The 21,833-nt window shown below is 36.7% G+C and overlaps 1 protein-coding gene and 1 pseudogene across 1 annotated transcript in view; one reads left to right on the top strand and one right to left on the bottom strand.

The window, feature by feature from the left end:
* The window catches only part of RB1 (RB transcriptional corepressor 1), a 248,164-nt gene that overhangs the window by 84,833 nt on the left and 141,498 nt on the right, over positions 1-21,833 (top strand). The window contains 3 exon segments of the mRNA XM_037799633.1: positions 16,235-16,273; positions 17,209-17,276; positions 19,706-19,816. Of these exon segments, the coding sequence (XP_037655561.1) occupies positions 16,235-16,273; positions 17,209-17,276; positions 19,706-19,816 (218 nt within the window).
* On the bottom strand, positions 10,156-11,403 carry LOC119506652 (annotated as a pseudogene).

Raw genomic sequence — 21,833 nt, 5'->3', positions numbered from 1 at the left:
GAACTGCATGGACTGGACACCACAGAGCAATCGGACTTTGGGCATACTTCATACAACACTCATGAAAATGTGGAACTGCTGAGATCAGCGAAATCTGTAAGTTTTTGTGGCCAGGGGACCCGCACCCCTCCCTGCCAGGCTCAGTCCCTTGGGAGGAGGGGCTGTCAGCTCTGGGAAGGAGAAGGGAGAACTGCAGTGGCAGCTCTTATTGGAAACTCATTCTACTGATCCAAACTCCAACCATAGATAAACTGAGACTAGACACCAGAGAATCTGAGAGCAGCCAGCCCAGCAGAGAGGAGACAGGCATAGAAAAAAACAGCACGAAAAACTCCAAAATAAAAGCGGAGGATTTTTGGAGTTCTGGTGAACATAGAAAGGGGAAGGGCAGAGCTCAGGCCCTGAGGCTCATATGCAAATCCCGAAGAAAAGCTGATCTCTCTGCCCTGTGGACCTTTCCTTAATGGCCCTAATTGCTTTGTCTCTTAGCATTTCAATAACCCATTAGATCTGTGAGGAGGGCCCCTTTTTTTTTTTTTTTTTTAATCCTTTTTTCTTTTTCTAAAACAATTACTCTAAGAAGCCCAATACAGAAAGCTTCAAAGACTTGCAATTTGGGCAGGTCAAGACAAGAGCAGAACTAAGAGAGCTCTGAGACAAAAGGCAATAATCCAGTGGCTGAGAAAATTCACTAAACACCACAACTTCCCAAGTAAAGGGGGGTGTCCGCTCACAGCCATCATCCTGGTGGACAGGAAACACTCCTGCCCATCGCCAGCCCTATAGCCCAGAGCTGCCCAGACAACCCAGTGTGACGGAATTGCTTCAAATAACAGGCACACACCACAAAACTGGGCATGGACATTAGCCTTCCCTGCAACCTCAGCTGATTGTCCCAGAGTTGGGAAGGTGGAGGAGTGTGAATTAACAAAGCCCCAATCAGCCATCATTTCAGCAGACTGGGAGCCTCCCTACACAGCCCAGCAGCCCAGAACCGCCCTGGGGGACAGCACTCACCTGTGACATAGCACAGTCATCCCTCAACAGAGGACCAGGGGGTGCACGGCCTGGAAGAGGGACCCACTTGCAAGTCTCAGGAGCCATACTCCAATACCAAGGACTTCTGGGTCAGTGGGAGAGACAAACTGTGGCAGGACTGAACTGAAGGATTAGACTATTGCAGCAGCTTTAAAACTCCAGGATCACCAGGGAGATTTGATTGTTAGAGCCACCCCCCTCCCTGACTGCCCAGAAACACGCCCCATATACAGGGCGGGCAACACCAACTACACACGCAAGCTTGGTACAGCAATTGGACCCCACAAGACTCACTCCCCCACTCACCACAAAGGCAAAGCAGGGGAGAACTGGCTTGTGGAGAACAGGTGGCTCGTGGACGCCACCTGCTGGTTAGTTAGAGAAAGTGTACTCCACGAAGCTGTAGATCTGATAAATTAGAGATAAGGACTTCAATTGGTCTGCAATTCCTAAAAGAACCCTATCAAGTTCAGCAAATGCCAAGTGGCCAAAAACAGGAGAAAATTATAAAGCATATGAAAAAACCAGACGATATGGATAACCCAAGCCCAAACACCCAAATCAAAAGATCAGAAGAGACACAGCACCTAGAGCAGCTACTCAAAGAACTAAAGATGAACAATGAGACCATAGTACGGGATACAAAGGATATCAAGAAGACCCTAGAAAAGCATAAAGAAGACATTGAAAGACTAAATAAAAAAATGGATGATCTTATGGAAATTAAAGAAACTGTTGACCAATTAAAAAGATTCTGGACACTCATAGTACAAGACTAGAGGAAGTTGAACAACGAATCAGTAACCTGGAAGATGACAGACTGGAAAATGAAAGCATAAAAGAAAGAATGGGGAAAAAAATTGAAAAAATCGAAACGGACCTCAGGGATATGATAGATAATATAAAATGTCCGAATATAAGACTCATTGGTGTTACAGAAGGGGAAGAAAAGGGTAAAGGCCTAGGAAGAGTATTCAAAGAAATTGTTGGGGAAAACTTCCCGAATCTTCTAAACAACATAAGTACACAAATCATAAATGCTCAGCGAACTCCAAATAGAATAAATCCAAATAAACCCACCCCAAGACATATTCTGATCACACTGTCAAACATGGAAGAGGAGCAAGTTCTGAAAGCAGCAAGAGAAAATCAATTCACCACATACAAAGGAAACAGCATAAGACTAAGTAGTGACTACTCAGCAGCCACCATGGAGGCGAGAAGGCAGTGGCATGATATATTTAAAATTCTGAGAGAAAAAAATTTCCAACCAAGAATTTTTATCCAGCAAAGCTCTCCTTCAGATTTGACGGAGAGCTTAAATTTTTCACAGACGAACAAATGCTGAGAGAATTTGCTAGCAAGAGACCTGCCCTACTGGAGATACTAAAGGGAGCCCTACAGACAGAGAAACAAAGAAAGGACAGAGAGACTTGGAGAAAGGTTCAGTACTAAAGAGATTTGGTATGGGTACAATAAAGGATATTAATAGAGAGAGGGGAAAAATATATATGACAAACATAAACCAAAGGATAAGATGGCTGATTCAAGAAATGCCTTCACGGTTATAACGTTGAATGTAAATGGATTAAACTCCCCAATTAAAAGATATAGAGTTGCAGAATGGATCAAAAAAAATGAACCATCAATATGTTGCATACAAGAGACTCATCTTAGACACAGGGAGACAAAGAAATTGAAAGTGAAAGGATGGAAAAAAATATTTCATGCAAGCTACAGCCAAAAGAAAGCAGGTGTAGCAATATTAATCTCAGATAAAATAGACTTTAAATGCAGGGATGTTTTGAGAGACAAAGAAGACCACTACATACTAATAAAGGGGGCAGTTCAACAAGAAGAAATAACAATCATAAATGTCTATGCACCCAATCAAGGTGCCACAAAATACATGAGAGAAACACTGGCAAAACTAAAGGAAGCAATTGATGTTTCCACAATAATTGTGGGAGACTTCAACACATCACTCTCTCCTATAGATAGATCAACCAGACAGAAGACCAATAAGGAAATTGAAAACCTAAACAATCTGATAAATGAATTAGATTTAACAGACATGTACAGAACATTACATCCCAAATCACCAGGATACACATACTTCTCTAGTGCTCACGGAACTTTCTCCAGAATAGATCATATGCTGGGACATAAAACAAGCCTCAATAAATTTAAAAACATTGAAATTATTCAAAGCACATTCTGTGACCACGATGGAATACAATTAGAAATCAATAACCAGCAGAGACTTAGAAAATTCACAAATACCTGGAGGTTAAACAACATGCTCCTAAACAATCAGTGGGTTAAAGAAGAAATAGCAAGAGAAATTGCTAAATATATAGAGACGAATGAAAATGAGAACACAACTTACCAAAACCTATGGGATGCAGCCAAAGCAGTGCTGAGGGGGAAATTTGTAGCACTAAATGCATGTAGTAAAAAGGAAGAAAGAGCCAAAATCAAAGAACTAATGGATCAACGGAAGAAGCCAGAAAATGAACAGCAAACCAATCCCAAACCAAGTAGAAGAAAAGAAATAACAAGGATTAAAGCAGAAATAAATGACATAGAGAACAAAAAAACAACAGAGAGGATAAATATCACCAAAAGTTGGTTCTTTGAGAAGGTCAACAAGATTGAGAAGCCCCTAGCTAGACTGACAAAATCAAAACGAGAGAAGACCCATATAAACAAAATAATGAATGTAAAAGGTGACATAACTGCAGATCCTGAAGAAATTAAAAAAATTATAAGAGGATACTATGAACAACTGTATGGCAACAAAGTGGATAATGTAGAGAAAATGGACAATTTCCTGGAAACATATGAACAACCTAGACTGACCAGAGAAGAAATAGAAGACCTCAATCAACCCATCACAAGCAAAGAGATCCAATCAGTCATCAAAAATCTTCCCACAAATAAATGCCCAGGGCCACATGGCTTCACAGGGGAATTCTACCAAACTTTCCAGAAAGAACTGACACCAATCTTACTCAAACTCTTTCAAAACATTGAAGAAAATGGAACACTACCTAACTCATTTTATGAAGCTAACATCAATCTAATACCAAAACCAGGCAAAGATGCTACAAAAAAGGAAAACTACCGGCCAATCTCCCTAATGAATATAGATGCAAAAATCCTCAACAAAATACTTGCAAATCGAATCCAAAGACACATTAAAAAAATCATACACCATGACCAAGTGGGGTTCAGTCCAGGCATGCAAGGATGGTTCAACATAAGAAAATCAATCAATGTATTACAACACATTAACAAATCAAAAGAGAAAAATCAAATGATCATCTCAATAGATGCTGAAAAAGCATTTGACAAAATCCAACATCCCTTTTTGATAAGAACACTTCAAAAGGTAGGAATTGAAGGAAACTTCCTCAATATGATAAAGAGCATATATGAAAAACCCACAGCCAGCATAGTACTCAATGGTGAGAGACTGAAAGCCTTCCCTCTAAGATCAGGAACAAGACAAGGATGCCCGCTGTCACCACTGTTATTCAACATTGTGCTGGAAGTGCTAGCCAGGGCAATCTGGGAAGACAAAGAAATAAAAGGCATCCAAATTGGAAAAGAAGAAGTAAAACTGTCATTATTTGCAGATGATATGATCTTATATCTGGAAAACCCTGAGAAATCAACGATACAGCTACTAGAGCTAATAAACAAATTTAGCAAAGTAGTGGGATACAAGATTAATGCACATAAGTCAGTAATCTTTCTATATGCTAGAAATGAACGAAGTGAAGTGACAATCAAGAAAAAGATACCATTTTCAATAGCAACTAAAAAAATCAAGTACCTAGGAATAAACTTAACCAAAGATGTAAAAGACCTATACAAAGAAAACTACATAACTCTACTAAAAGAAATAGAAGGGGACCTTAAAAGATGGAAAAATATTCCATGTTCATGGATAGGAAGGCTAAACGTCATTAAGATGTCAATTCTACCCAAACTCATCTACAGATTCAATGCAATCCCAATCAAAATTCCAACAACCTACTTTGCAGACTTGGAAAAGCTAGTTATCAAATTTATTTGGAAAGGGAAGATGCCTCGAATTGCTAAAGACACTCTAAAAAAGAAAAACGAAGTGGGAGGACTTACACTCCCTGACTTTGAAGCTTATTATAAAGCCACAGTTGTCAAAACAGCATGGTACTGGCACAGAGATAGACATGTAGATCAATGGAATCGAATTGATAATTCAGAGATAGACCCTCAGATCTATGGCCGAATGATCTTCGATAAGGCCCCCAAAGTCACTGAACTGAGTCATAATGGTCTTTTCAACAAATGGGGCTGGGAGAGTTGGCTATCCATATCCAAAAGAATGAAAGAGGACCCCTACCTCACACCGTACACAAAAATTAACTCAAAATGGGCGAAAGATCTCAATACAAAAGAAAGTACCATAAAACTCCTAGAAGATAATGTAGGAAAACATCTTCAAGTCCTTGTATTAGGCGGCCACTTCCTAGACTTTACACCCAAAGCACAAGCAACAAAAGAAAAAATAGATAAATGGGAACTCCTCATGCTTAGAAGTTTCTGCACCTCAAAGGAATTTCTCAAAAAGGTAAAGAGGCAGCCAACTCAATGGGAAAAAATTTTTGGAAACCATGTATCTGACAAAAGACTGATATCTTGCATATATAAAGAAATCCTACAACTCAATGACAATAGTACAGCCAGCCCAATTATAAAATGGGCAAAAGATATGAAAAGACAGTTCTCTGAAGAGGAAATACAAATGGCCAAGAAACACATGAAAAAATGTTCAGCTTCACTAGCTATTAGAGAGATGCAAATTAAGACCACAATGAGATACCATCTAACACCAATTAGAGTGGCTGCCATTAAACAAACAGGAAACTACAAATGCTGGAGAGGATGTGGAGAAATTGGAACTCATTCATTGTTGTTGGGACTGTATAATGGTTCAGCCACTCTGGAAGTCAGTCTGGCAGTTCCTTAGAAAACTAGATATAGAGTTACCATTCGATCCCGCAATTGTACTTCTCGGTATATACCCGGAAGATCCGAAAGCAGTGACACGAACAGATATCTGCATGCCAATGTTCATAGCAGCATTATTCACAATTGCCAAGAGATGGAAACAACCCAAATGTCCTTTAACAGATGAGTGGATAAATAAAATGTGGTATATACACACGATGGAATACTGCACGGCAGTAAGAAAGAACGATCTCGTGAAACATGTGACAACATGGATGAACCTTGAAGACATAATGCTGAGCTAAATAAGCCAGGCACTAAAAGAGAAATATTATATGCTACCACTAATGTGAACTTTGAAAAATGTAAAACAAATGGTTTATAATGTAGAATGTAGGGGAACTAGCGATAGAGAGCAATTAAGGAAGGGGGAACAATAATCCAAGAAGAACAGATAAGCTATTTAACGTTCTGCGGATGCCCAGGAATGACTATGGTCTGTTAATTTCTGATGCATATAGTAGGAACAAGTTCACAGAAATGTTGTTATATTAGGTAACTTTCTTGGGGTAAAGTAGGAACAGGTTGGAAGTAAAGCAGTTATCTTAGGTTAGTTGTCTTTTTCTTACTCCCTTGTTATGGTCTCTTTGAAATGTTCTTTTATTGTTTTTTGTTTTTTTTTTCCATACAGTTGATTTAAAAAAGAAAAAAAAGTTAAAAAAAAGGGGAAAAAAATATGTAGTGCCCCCTTGAAGAGCCTGTGGAGAATGCAGGGGTATTGGCCTACCCCACCTCGATGGTTGCTAACATGACCACAGCCATAGGGGACTGGTGGTTTGATGGGTTGAGCCCTCTACCATAGGTTTTGCCCTTGGGAAGACGGTTGCTGTAAAGGAGAGGCTAGGCCTCCCTGTATTTGTGCCTAAGAGGCTCTTTGCGAATGCCTCTTTGTTGCTCAGATGTGGCCCTCTCTCTCTAGCTAAGCCAACTTGAAAGGTGAAATCACTGCCCTCCCCGCTACGTGGGATCAGACACCCAGGGGAGTGAATCTCCCTGGCAATGTGGAATATGAGTCCCGGGCAGGAATGTAGACCTGGCATCGTGGGACAGAGAACATCTTCTTGACCAAAAGGGGGATGTGAAAGGAAATGAAATAAGCTTCAGTTGCAGAGAGATTCCAGAAGGAGCCGGGAGGTCACTCTGGTGGGCACTCTTACGCACAATTTAGACAACCCTTTTTAGGTTCCAAAGAATTGGGGTAGCTGGTGGTGGATACCTGAAACTATCAAACTACAACCCAGAACCCATGAATCTTGAGGACAATTGTATAAAAGTGTAGCTTATGAGGGGTGACAGTGGGATTGGGAAAGCCATAAGGACCACACTCCACTTTGTCTAATTTATGGATGGATGAGTAGAAAAATAGGGGAAGGAAACAGACAAACAGACAAAGGTACCCAGTGTTCTTTTTTACTTTAATTTTTTTCATTTTAATTATTATTCTTGTTATTTTTGTGTGTGTGCTAATGAAGTTGTCAGGGATTGATTTAGGTGATGGATGTACAACTATGTAATGGTACTGTGAACAATCTAATGTACGATTTGTTTTGTATGTCTGCGTGGTATGTGAATATATCTCAATAAAATGAAGATAAAAAAAAAAAAGAATCTGTTATTACCATTTTTGTACCCACGGAAAATCCTAGACCAACAAGAAACTTGGAAATGGAAGACATGGACATTGAAGACTCCTTATATAAAGATACAGACTGTGTAACAGTTGTTTTATAAATTGAACATTCTTACTGCAGACAAGACATAAATAAGGAACATTTATGGCAGAAATTTCTAAGTTATATTCAGAGATAACACTACCTGAGCTACAAAAGCAACAAACTCTAAGAAACTTGAAGTCTTCGGAAACTCTAAGGCAGCTAAAAACAGGAAAACTGGCTATCTGAAGAAAATGTCAAGATTATAGAAAACCATTTCACAGCATATGATATTACTATGATATAAAGAGGTTTTAAAGTTGTAATTAAGCTTTTGCAGCCAAACCAAAATAATAAGTAAAGTGAACTTTTTCCTGTATAAATTTTTTATTTTAATGAAGAAACCTGCTCTAATGTCATGAAGTACATTCTGCCCTTGTAATGCTCGTTTTTGAAAAAAACAAGAGAATTGTTGAGCTACAGAGAAATTTTATTCCTTGATAATTTTCCAAATTAAAGTTAAAATACAGTAAGTAATATGATTAAGTCATAAAATGAGAGAACCCTGTAATATGGTAAAAAAAAAAAAAAAAAGCCCAGAATAAAAGCCAGGCTCGGGATCAGACCTGGTTCTACCACAGGCATATGACTTGGACAATTTACTTATCAAGCTTCAACCTTGGTCCCTAATCTGTATCTAAGGGCATTTAGTAGATCTCTGGCATAGTCCATTTCTTTATAGTTCTTTCCCTTTCTAAAAGGACACTTTTAACAACAGGTTTTCTGTAAGATAATCTACACTTACATATTACTAGAAGTTGGCTAGAATCCAATATTAGTAACTACTGAAATATCCTCAATATTTATTGAATTCTATGTTTGACCTTTTGGCTACTTAAACGTCTGTACTATAAAGGAAAACACTCCTTTTATAATTTTATTGAGATGAACTAAAATAAGGAACCACTCATTAGCCCAGTTCTTAGGAGCAGTACATTAAACTTTAAGGGATATGTATTTCAGTACCCTGTATGTGATTGCTCATCTTCATACATAGTCATTTAAGCTTTTTAACATTCTATAATCATATGGTTATATTTATAAACCAAAAAGATGAAAACGAGGTTAAAAATATATATAAGTATATTTTAGAAATCATAGTTTGTATCTTTTTTGTAATAGGTGGAGCCTTTTAAAAATTTGTGCTTGTGTCATTTTTAAATTCCAGATTGATACAGTAATACCTAATACTATACACTCCCACTTCTGCTTATTTTAATGATATTTATAAGCAAGGAATTATAGATATGTGATGAAGACCTTAGGAAAACAAATAGGAAAGATGGTGATGTAAATAAAAATACTGCTTATGTCCATAAGAATTTAAGAAAAACGAATGTAAAAGCAAAGACTTAGCGTTAGTAACACTAAGTGAAAAATAGGTGTTATGTTCTCTTAAAACTGGCAGTCAGTATAATTAAATACGACAGCCTATGGTTGTCCTATTGCTTGTGGTAAGTTCCTATTGGTCTGAGTCTTAGCTTTCTCATCCATAAAATAAAAGATATTATTACCTACCTTGTAGGATGGATTTGAGAATTCTATAAGGTAATATATTTTTGGTCCTGGAAAACAGGAGGTACTCAATAAATCTTAGTTGTCTCTGAACAGCAAATAGAATATTAACTGTTTTGTAAATGCATGGTGATTACTTTTGGCCAAATTTCACTTATTTTCTTCAGGCTAATAAAATTGCTATTATATGAATTGTGTCATCTAACTGTAAAAACGTGCTTAGATGTCTCCTTATTGGGTGACTGTGAGGAAAAATAACTATTAAAATTTTTGCATAAATTATCTACAGATAATTGGTAAATTAAATATTTTAAGTATTCCCATGTTTCATTTTGCCAATACTAGTAATTAATTTACATAATACAGATAAAAATAAGAACCTTTATAGGCCACAGTAATGATATGTAGTTTGAACTCAATTTTTAGTAGCGTACATCACAGTAATTTTGTTTGTTTAAAATTATAGTTTACTCAGAAATAATTTAAACCATAAATATAGTTTTTTTTTAAACTTAATAAATTTTAAGTATTTAAGAAAACAAAAAAAACTGAATTAAAAACAAATATCAGGGCACAGAAGGAACTAAAGCCCACTTCTTTTTGTTACCCATAAGATGCAAATATTCAATGTAAATAAAAACATTTATTCATTTTAGTTTTCCTTGACATTCGCATGTTGATATACTTATTAAAATATTCCTGTATAATTATGTTTGGTCTTATTATTGTCAAATGAGGCTTTAAACTTCAAAACCAGCCATCCAGACAAAACAGGTAATCAGAAAGATCTCTTCCCCACCGCCCTAGCCCTGATAACTAGAAGTCAGTTTTACGACATGACTCCAAACACTGGATTGTGACGACAAATGCTAGGTCCAATTTTCATAGTCCTTTTTGGTGTGGCATACTTGGTAGACCTCAGGTGTGGAGGCCAGCATCGATCCCCCGTACCAGACTGAATATTGCTGCATATGGTGTGTAATCACTTGTACATCAATAGGGTTTGGCTTCAATGTACCGTCACTCAATTCCTCACTTAATTTCAGCCTGGCATCTACGGTCCTTTTCAAATCCTTTTGCAAGTGATGTCCAAAGTCCCTGAATATGGTTGAACCTCCAGAAAGGACAATGTTCTTGTAGAGAGGATGCCTGACATCAATAGGACAATTCTGAATTACCTCATCTACTACTTATGAAATATGTTGTGTGAAGTCTGGATTAGCAAACTCTGGGTGAAAAAAGATTTCAGGTCCCATTGATTAACCAAAATCAATGGAAAATTCTTTCTTTGAGATAGCATTGATTCCAGTATACTGCTTAATCCACCTTGACCCATCTGTGTCATACTTGTAAAATTCTTTTACTAAATCTGGGCAGACATAGCTATAGCACTCTTTTACTGCCTTAGCTTTTTCCAAGGATTGCTCTGGGGGGATTCCTACTTCTCGGTCTCTTAGCAGTTGCTGAATAAAATATGTTATAGCTCACCCTGCGATTGGAATGTGCTTAGTACAACTGCTAGTCACATACCTTCAGCCACAGGAATGACATGAGTGACACCATCTCTATTGTCTATTACTGTACCAGTCAAGGTCCGTTCTCCTACTTGTCTGGAGGTCCAGGATGCAGCTAAGGCAAGAACAGCCTGCACAGCAATGTACAAGCCTGGAACATTGAAGGACTCAAATGTTATTTCAGCAGTATATTCTCTGTGTTCTGGAGTATTCAGTGGAAGTTCAGTCAAAAGAAAATAATGGTCTTCAGGTTCTGCCCTTAAGTATTTAAAGATCACGTGCTCCATGCATCTTTCCATCAAGTCCCAAACTTCACCTATTCCATGGCAGATTGGCCACTTTGTCACATATGTAGGCTTTTCTATTGCTTCATCACCAATGAAGAAGTCTAGGTCATCAGGACCTTTCATCACCCTCCTCTGAACTTGATCACCCACTTTTGCTGACTCCTTAATAGCAATACAGGAAGGGATGATAAACTGTGGTTCTGTATTTCCAGCATATCCTAGTTTTGTATATCCGGTGCCACAGTCCACCATACAGGCTGGCAGCTGTCCCACCATCTTCCTCCTCACCTGCTGCTGCCACTGCCAGCGTCTGCTCCATGCTGGTGAGGGCTGGGGATTGGCAGCAGATGGGGGCTATCTGAGCATCTACAACTGGGCTGCCCTCTTCGTCTGGGGCGGGGGGATTGGGAAGTCAAAGCAGTAGCAAGAAGGCAGCAGGCTCAGTCAGCGGCTACCACTTCTGCAACCCAGGCAGGCAGTCCCTGCCCTGTTCCACCACAGCTTCCTCCCCCTTTCTTTTCCCTCCCCCTCACTCCCCACCCTACAACTTCTACCCCTCACACAGCCTTTCTCTGGGAAACCAAGATGGCCGCCCAACACCATTGATTTTTGTGTTTAATCTTGCATTCCAATGAACTCATTTATTATCTCAAGTAGCTTTGTTGTTGATTTTTCAGGATTTTCTAAATTTAGGATCATGTCATCTGCAAATAGTGAAAGTTTTACTTTTTCCTTTCTAATTTTGATGCCTTTCATTTCTTTTTCTTGCCTAATTGCACTAGCTAGAACTTCTAGCACAGTATTGAGTAACAGTGGTGACAGTATTGAGTACCATCATCTCTGTCCATTTCCAAATGTTCAGCATCCTTGTCTTGTTCCAGTCTTAAAGGGAAAGCTTTCAGTCTCTCACTATTGAGTAGTATGTTAGCTGTGGGTTTTTCATATATGCCCTTTATCATGATGAGGAAGTTTCCTTCAATTCCTACCTTTTGAGGTGTTTTTATCATGAAAGGATGCTGAATTTTGTCAAATGCCTTTTCTACATCAATCAAGATGATCATGGGGTTTTTCCCTTTTGATTTAACATGGTGTATTACATTAATTGATTTTCTTGTATTGAACCACCCTTGCATACCTGGAATAAAACCCACTTGCTCATGGTATATAATTTGTTTTATATGCTGTTGGATTTAACTTGCAAGTATTTTGTTGAGGATTTTGCATCTATATTCATTAGAGGTATTGGTCTTAAGTTTTCTTTTCTTGTAATATATTTATCAGACTTTGGTATTCGGGTGGTGTTGGCTTCATTTTTCATTCTTGTTGGAAGAATTTGAGCAGGAATTGTATTAATTATTCTTGGAAGGCTTGGTAAAATTCTCCTGTGAAGCCATCTGATCCTGGGCTTTTCTTTGTTAGTAGATTTTTTTTTCTTTTAAATGTATTATTGAGTTTATTTTTTTTTTAAATTGGGATTGTTGACAAACCATACAATTATCCAAAGATCCAACGTGTACAATCAGTTGCCCATGGTACCATCATATAGCTGTGCATCCCTCACCACATTTAATTTTTTTTTTCATTTTTTAGAACATTTTCATTACTCCAGAAAAGAAATAAAGACAAAAAAGGGAAACTCAAATCCTCCCATACCCCTAACCACCCCCCCTCCATTATTGATTCATAGTTTTGGTATAGTATATTTCTTACTGTTGATGAAAGAATGTTAAAATACTACTAACTGTAGTATATAGTTTGTAAGAGATATATATTTTTTTTTCCTATATGCTCCTCTATTATTAACTTCTAGCTATAGTGTCATACATTTGTTCTAGTTCATGAGAGAGATTTCTAATATTTGTACAGTTAATCACAGACATTGTCCACCACAAGATTTACTGTTTTATACATTCCCATCTTTTAACCTCCAACTTTCCTTCTGGTGACATACGTGACTCTGTGCTTACCCTTTTCACCACTTTCACACACCATTCAGCACTGTTATTTATTTTCACAACATGCTACCATCATCTCTGTCCATTTCCAAATGTTTAAGTTAACCCTAGTTGAACATTCTGCTCCTAATAAGCAAGTGCTCTGTATTTTTTAGCCTTGTTCTATTATCCTGGTAACTTACATTTCATGTCTATGAGTTTAGATATTATAATTAGTTCATATCAGTGAGACTCTGAAATATTTGCCTTTATGTGTCTGTCTTATTTCACTCAATATAGTGCCCTCAAAGTTTTTTCATCACCCCCTTTCTTTTAAGATGGTTTTGTTCACACACCATACATTCCATCCTAAGTAAATGATCTTGGTTCCCTGTATAGTCACGTATTTATGTATTCAGCACCATCGCCACTATCTGTATAAGGACATCTCCATTTCTTCCACAAAGAAGGAGGAAGAGTGAAAGAAGGTAGAGGGACAAAAGAAAAAGGAAAAAGAAAGAGAGAGAGAAAAAACAACAGCTAGAAAGCAACAAAAGGAAAGATAACATTAAACTAAAGTAGAATAAAGAGTCAGACAACATCATCAATGCCAAGAGTCCCATACCCTTCCCCTGTGACCCTCCCCCCATATGCATTTAGCTTTGGTATATTGCCTTTTGTTATATTAAAGGATGTGTAATACAATGTTTCCTTAAATTATAGTCTCTAGTTTTCATGGATTATATTTTCCCCCCAGTCCCACCCTAGATTTAGCAGCTTGCAATGTTGACATTCATTTGTTCTACCTCATGTAAAAACATATTTGTACCTTTTATTACAATCGTTGAGCACCCTAGGTTTCACTGAGTTATACAGTCCCAGTCTATCTTTCCTCTTTCGTTCTGGTGTCCCACATGGTCCTAACCTTTCTCTTTCAACCATGCTGACAGTCATCTTTGTTCAGTGTGCTTACATTGCTGTGCTACTATCTCCCTATCTCCCAAAATTGTTTTCCAAACCTCTCACTCCTGTCTTTTCCTTTCTGTCTTCAGTGCTTCCTTCAGTGTTTCCTGTAGAGCAGGTATCTTGTTCACAAACTCTGTCATTGTCTGTTTGTCAGAGAATATCTTAAGGGATATTTGAAGGCCAGTTTTTCAGGATGTATGATTCTTGGTTGGTGTTTTTTCTCTTTCAGTATCTTAAATATATCACCCCACTTCCTCCTTGCCTCCATGGTTTCTATTGAGAAATCTGCACATAGTCTTATCAAGCTTCCCTTGTATGTGATGGATCGCTTTTCTCTTGCTGCTTTCAGGATTCTCTCTTTATCTTTGAGGTTTGATAATCTGATTATTAAGTGTCTTGGCATAGGCCTATTCAGATCTATTCTGTTTGGGGTATGCTGTACTTCTTGCATCTGTAATTTTATGTCTTTCATAAGAGATGGAAAATTTTCATTGATTCTTTCCTCTATTATTGATTCTGCTCCTTTTCCCTACTGTTCTCCTCTGGGACACCAATGGCACATACATTTCTGTATTTTGTTTTGTCCTGAAGTTCCTGGAGACATTGCTCATATTTTTGCATTCTTTTTTCTCTGTTCTTTTGTGTGTATGCTTTCAGGTATCTTGTTCTCCAGTTCCTGAGTGTTTTCTTCTGCCTCTTGAGATCTGCTGTTGTTTGTTTCCATTGTGTCTGTCATCTCTTGTGTTGTGCCTTTGATTTCCATAGATTCTGCCAGTTGTTTTTTCGAACTTTCGATTTCTACCTTATGTACGCCCAGTGTTTTCATTATGCATTTCATCTCTTTTGCCATATCTTCCCTAAACTTTTTGAATTGATTTAATGTTAGTTGTTTAAATTCCTGTATCTCAGTTGAAGTATAAGTTTGTTCCTTTGGGCCATAACTTTGCTTTTCTTAGTGTAGGTTGTAGTTTTCTGTTGTCTAGGCATCTGGTTTCCTTGGTTACCCCAATCAGGTTTTCCCAGACTGGAACGGGCTCAGGTCTTGGAAGGAGGGAATAGTATCTGGTTTCCCTGAGGGTGTCTTAGAAGATTGGTACACACTGTGAGGCTTCAAGTCACTGTGCTTTTCCACCTGGCAGGTGGCACCTATCAGCCTGTAACTCCATACTGGTGTAAGGAGGTGTGTCCTGTGGCTGTTTTCCCCCAGGCTCTGGGGTTTGGTTCTGAATGGAAGGCGGGTAGTAGAGGCTTCTGATCTCAGATTGTCTTTCCTGGTATTGAACCTCTGTGCAATGAGAGAGCTGGGGCAAGGGCAGTTGGGGCCCCAGTATTCTGTTCCTGGTCTGCTGTGTCTGGGGTAGACACTGTCCTAAGAGAGGGTTAATTGAGGAAAGGGGCCCCAGACTTCCAAGTCCCTCTTGCTAGAACAGACCTTCTTTCTGCAACGTGGAGCTTGAGCTAGGGACAATAAGAAATGCTGGCAGCTTGCCTCTCCCAGAGAGATTTAGCCGTAGGCTGGTAGCTGGAGAGTGAGGGAGCCCTCTGTCTTGGCACCCACCCTGGGTAGAACTTCTTTATGCTGAGCTAGGGGCAGGAGGAGTGAGTTTTGACCTCAATTCCAGACTCTGTATTCCAGACTGTCACTGTTCTTAAGAAGATTTAGCAGATTTTCTTAAAGAAGAATTTATTTGCTGTATACCTTTAGGATAATTTCCAGATTGGGTTTTTAAAAATAATTTTCACCAATTGTGGTTGTTCCACCAATTATGTTGTTTCGCTGGGGAGCAGGTCCATGGAGCTCCTCAGCCATTCCAGAAGTCATTATCTAGAACAATTAGGTTTTTATGGCATTTTTCAGTTGTATTATTTTAGTGAGACTGTTAGATTTTTTTTGGCCTGATCTGGGATTCTAATCAAATCTATCCTAGCCAAATTCAATTACAAAATATAATCTGAGTTCTAAATAACAGACTAACAATGAACAGATGGGATCCAGTCCTTTTGTAAGTAGATATTACAATGATGTGAAATGTCATAAATTGGGAAAATCAACTTTAATTTTGATTTATAATGCTATTTTTTAAAAAAATATATGTTTCTTAAGATGAAAAAGTGTGATAAATTTGCTATTATTTCTAAATTTTAAAATATTTTTAAAAGCAACTTTTAAAAACCATAATGTTAATATAATCATTTTTTCCTTTCAGGACGTGTGAGCTTATATATTTGACACAACCCAGCAGTTCGTAAGTGGATCAGAACATGTTCTTTTCACTTTTTTTAAAAAATGAGGAGTAGAATACACAGACTTTCCTGGAGTAGTACCAAATGTGTTGAAAATGTCGGGGTTAGTTTGATTGATTGTAGCATGCTGCTTAATAAATTAAGCTCAGAGATTTAACTCTATGTAGACAACCTTCTCTTAAAGAAAATGGAAAGGAATGCATGCCTTGACGATAAGGGAGAACTAATGAAGTTAAAGTTGATTTGATTCAACATAGCAAGTTCATTAACTATTTATTGAGGTTCCAATAAAGGCTCTTTATTAACTAAGATTCAGAGCATACTTTTTTTGTGTAAGACTAAATATGAAGGTCTACATATAAATTTCCAAGTGATCTTTTAGAGTGTATAATGCATGTTCTAATAATATATCCATGTAAGAGCTGCAGAATTTTTCTTTGGGAACATATAGAATGAGTAGTATGTCAGATTTTCTGCCCCACTGAAGTAGTAGTAGTAAAGGTAATCCATATAAAGGGGAATGTCTATGGACAAATTTTTATCAAGTCCTAAGTATTAGACTGGAATCACCTCAACCTTCATTTTTTCTGCTTACAGTGTTGATATTAATTAGAAGATAAAATATAGAAGCGTTAAGGTAATTGGAAACCAAGTACATTGTAGTTTAACATTTCTTTTGCATATTTTTAGAAGTGAGATATTCAATATTTCCTTTATAAAATATATACTACTCTATGAGCTAAATATAGTATCTGTAGAAACACTACATAAATAGATATAAATTGAGTTTGGGTGTAAAATATGCATTTAAAATGCAGTATATTCTATTGTACCATTAACTCAGGTCTGTATTTAAAAAAATATACACAACTATAGTTGTAAAACTTTCTGTCAATATTAAAGTTTTCTTTTTTTCTGTTTTCTATTTGTTTACTAGAATATCTTCTGAAATAAATTCTGTGTTGGTGGTAAAAGTTTCTTGGATCACATTTTTACTAGCTAAAGGTAATGTCATGTTTATTACATGCTCATAGTTTAAATGTAGTAATTAAATTGATACCTGCTTGTAGACTAAGCCTAAAATTTTTTATTCAATGTAATGTATACACTTTTTTTTCCTTTTCAGTTCTCTATGTGGCTTATTAATGTAGCTTCTCCTTTTCTGAGTTCTTTATTTTGATTCGTCTCTTAGATGACTGCATTTTACCATGATGTTTTTCTAAAAAGGCTTTTCAGTAGCATGTACCCTATGTTTGGCATGTTTAGAAACCATTTCTGTACCTTTTCTACTTAAGGGACTTCTTTCTGTGTATCTTATTTCGGGGTCACATTTTGTTTCCTTTAGGACACTATTTTCTGGCTTCGAACATTACTGTTGAGAAATCTGAGACTAGCTTAATTTTCCCTCCTCATTTAATTCCTGAATACCTAAGGAGTACTGTTTTTAAAATTTGAGGTTCAATACCTTAACTAGGATATCTCTTGATTTTTATCATTCTCTGTGAACTTTTCTTGGAATGCAACATTCATTCCTTTTTAATCTGAAGTTCTACCCTTCATTTCAGAGAAATTTTAACCTGCTATATTTGTGAATATAATTTTCTTTTAGGTTATTTATTCTGTTTCAGGAACATCAACTGTCTTTTGTTGGATTATTTTTGTCCTTAATATTAATTATTAATTCTGCCATATTATTTGATCTTTTGTGTTTTTCTTATGTCTTGATTGTTTTTAGCTCAAACCTTTTTTCTATTTTAAGTTAATTCATTTTTTGCAATGTGTTGTTTTGGTCTACAATTTTTTTCCTAGCTTGTTCATCAACGTGTTTTACATAATTTATGTTCTTAAGTTCTCCTTAGTGCAGGGACTCACTAGTGCAGGGTTCTTTAACTGATTTTTCCCCTTCTTATATTTGATTCTGTTTTATTCTCTGTAATACACTTGCATAAATGCTATGCTTTTTCCCTCCACATCATTGGAACTTTATGTGGACAACCCTGCCCTGAGACTCTGATTTTTTCTAATATAGTTGAAGTGAATCCCCTTTCACCCACTTTGCACTTCTGTGACTTGTTTGTCTTCCCCAAAGAGCTACAGTATGAGGGCAAGGTTTTTTTTTATTATACGTACTTTTGGTTGGAGGATGAGGGACAAAATGGAGAATTCGTCTGGAGTGATGTGAGCTTTGGTATTCTGAGATTTTGCTTAGAGTAAACTCTGTAACAGACGTAGCGGTTATGCCATCTGTTTCCATAGAGGAGCAGAATTATGTTGGGATTCAGATTGTTCCCCAATTCAGCACAGTATATTGGAATCTCTGTGTTGTTAGAAAGTTAGCTATAGTTCTTTACTTACCCCATTTACCCTTCTCTCTTCTCACTCCTACTTCTTTCCTTAGAAGTGGAAAAAGATGAGGATATTCTCTGAGTTAGTATCTTTCAAATTCAGAATCGGTACTTAACCAGTACTCTTTTTTTTTTCCTTTTGTTTTATTAGGGATTGGAGGAGGGAGATTGCTTCATCTGAGTTCTCTTCACTATTTTTTCCTAAAATCTTTGATATCATTCTTTACCTCTATGGTACTTCTTTATGCTTGCTTCTGAGTATATTTCAAATCTAAGTTTGTACCATACTATGGGTTTGGAAAACCTACCTGATGCAGAATCACCTGTTTTCCACATAGTTTCTATACCTTCAGTATTTATTGAGATTATTATTGGTTTATCAGTTAGATATCTAGAAGATTGAAAGTACATCAAATTAAACTTTCCTTTTAAAATACAATGTATAACATAGAGCCATAAGAAAATTTATATAATAACTATATTTGATCATGATTTGTAAATTTGTATAACCATGTCATTTGTGTTTTCAGGTATCTATTTATGCATTTATTTCCTCATTCTCCCTCCCTCAATTGTATATTTATTGTATTACCTTTTAGCATTTCGTGCCAAGTAATTATTTTATAGGTGGTCATACAATTATAAACTAATTTTGTTATTTCTCAATGGTGTTGGATATTGTAATTTTTGTGGGGTAGGTGTATAAATATAATTAAATATTAGCATGTAGTATAGTTCAGAATTCTTTTCTAAAATAATAAATTGTATAGTTCTTTCCAAAACCAGAAGTAAGTTTAAAAAAAGCAAAAAAAGAAAATGAATTTAGACATAGGGACTGAATTATAAAAACATTTAAATTTGAAATTCTCAGAGTGGGCTTATATTTGTGTATAATTTAATAAATTTATATATTTTATTTATATTTTTATATTGTTTCAGATCTGACTTTAATTTTTTGTAAACAGACCAACCTTTAACATGCTCTAGTGATTGTTGAATGAATAAGTATATGTACATACACAATTTTCCCTGATTTAAAGATCTCAATTGCTTTCTTCACATAAAAATGTGGACCTTTTTTATTTTCAGGAGAAGTTTTACAAATGGAAGATGATCTGGTGATCTCTTTTCAGTTAATGCTTTGTGTTCTTGACTATTTTATCAAACTCTCACCCCCTGCATTACTCAAAGAACCATATAGTAAGTATTTTAAATAATTTATGCTCCTCCTACTTTGTCATTCAACAATTGTTTATTTAATGTCTGCTAGGTATGAAACATGGTTCTAGAGCTGAGAAGATGAAAAAAAAAAAAAAAACCCTTAAGTAGTGGAAGATATGGAAGGAAAGATAAGACATGAGAGCAAATAATTAGAGTATGTGGTAGAAAGTAGTCCAATCCAAAAGTACTCTGGGAGTCAGGAGAGGGAGAAAGTTTTTCTACCTGGGGAAGACCAAGGAAGACCTTACAGAGGAGGTGTCATTTGAATTGCCTGTTGAGGTATAGTTAGAATTTGAGTGTTATGAGAATTTTGGCGATGGCATTCACCAAATTGTGAGAAAATCACAAGGCAGGGCATAGATATGACTGAAACTGAAACTGCTTGGGAAAGGGTGGCCAATTCTACAGGGACAGTAGGATTTGTCCTATAGTCATTATAACATCATGACTATAGGAGAAATTTTTTTTTTTTGTATATAAACTGTAATTTTTTTCTACATGTAGGATCATGTCATCTGAAAACAGTGTAAGTTTTACTCCTTCCTTTCCAATTTGGATGCCTTTTATTTCTTTTTCTTGCCTAATTGCTCTAGCTAGACCTTCCAGCACGATTTTGAATAACAGTGGTGACAGCAGGCATGCTTGTTTTGTTCCTGATCTTAGAAACTTTCCGTCTTTCCCCATTGAATATGATGTTTGCTGTGGTCTATCTTGGAGAATGATCCATGAGCACTGGAGAAAAATGTATATCCTACTGGTTTGGGGTGCAATATTCTGTAAATGTCTATTAAGTCTAGTTCATTAATCACACTATTTAAAATCTTTTTCCTTATTAATCCATTGTCTAGACATTCTGTCTGTTGATGCAAGCAGTATATCGAAGTCTCCAACTGTTATTGTGGAGGTGTCTTACTTCTTCCTTCAGTGTTGTCAGTGTTTGTGCACATGTATTTTGGGACACTGTGGCTTGGTGCATAGATACTTGATTGTTATGTCTTCTAGATGATTTTTCCTTTTTATCAATAAAGTATCCTCTTTTGTGTCTTTTAATTGCTTTACATTTGAAGTCCAATTTATCTGAAATTAGTATAGCTACCCCAGCTCTTTTTTGGATGTTGTTAGTGTGAAATATCTTTTTCCAGCCTTTCATTTTCCACCTATTTTTGTCCTCATGTCTAAAGTGAGTCACTTGTAGACAGCATATGATGGGTCCTGTTTTTTAATCCACTCTGTCAGTCTGTGTCTTTTATTTTTTAATTAAAAAATTTTTTATTGAATTTTATTGCAATATATTCACATACCATACAATCAACCAAAGTGTACAATCAGTTGTTCACAGCACCATCATATAGTTGTCTCAATTTTTGAACATTTTCATTACTCCAAAAAAATAAATAAATAAAAGTAAAAAGGAACACCCAAAACATCCCATCCCCCTCACCCCCCCTATTATTCATTTAATTTTTTCCCCATTTTTCTACTCATCTTTCTATACACTAGATAAAGGGAGTGTGAGCCACAAGGTTTCTACAAACATATAGTCACACCGTATAAGCTACATAGTTACACAGTCCTCTTCAAGAATCAAGGCTAATGTGTTGCCTTGATTCTTAATACAGTTTCAGGTATTTCCTTCTAGCTATTTCAGTACACTAAAAACTGAAAAGGAATAGCTATGTAACACATAAGAGTAACCTCCAGAATGCCCTCTCAACTCCATTTGAAATCTCTCTGCTACTGAAACTTTATTTTGTTTCATTTCTCTTCTCCCTTTGGTCAATAAGGCTTTCTCAATCCAACGATGCCAGGGAGATTTACAGCCCTGGAAGTCATGTCTCGTGTAGGGGGTAAGGGTAGTGATACCTGCTGAGTTGGCTTAGAGAGAGAGGCCACATCTGAGGAACAAAATAGGTTCTCTGGGGGTGACTCTTAGGCACAATTATAAGTAGGCTTAGCCTCTCCTTTGTAATAACAAGCTCCATAAGGGCAAGCCCCA

Source organism: Choloepus didactylus, chromosome 12 (genome assembly GCF_015220235.1).
Source record: "Choloepus didactylus isolate mChoDid1 chromosome 12, mChoDid1.pri, whole genome shotgun sequence".
In the NCBI taxonomy this organism is placed as follows: Eukaryota; Metazoa; Chordata; class Mammalia; order Pilosa; family Megalonychidae; genus Choloepus; species Choloepus didactylus.
Note: the sequence above shows the minus strand (reverse complement) of the source record. Positions and strands in the feature narration are given on the sequence as shown.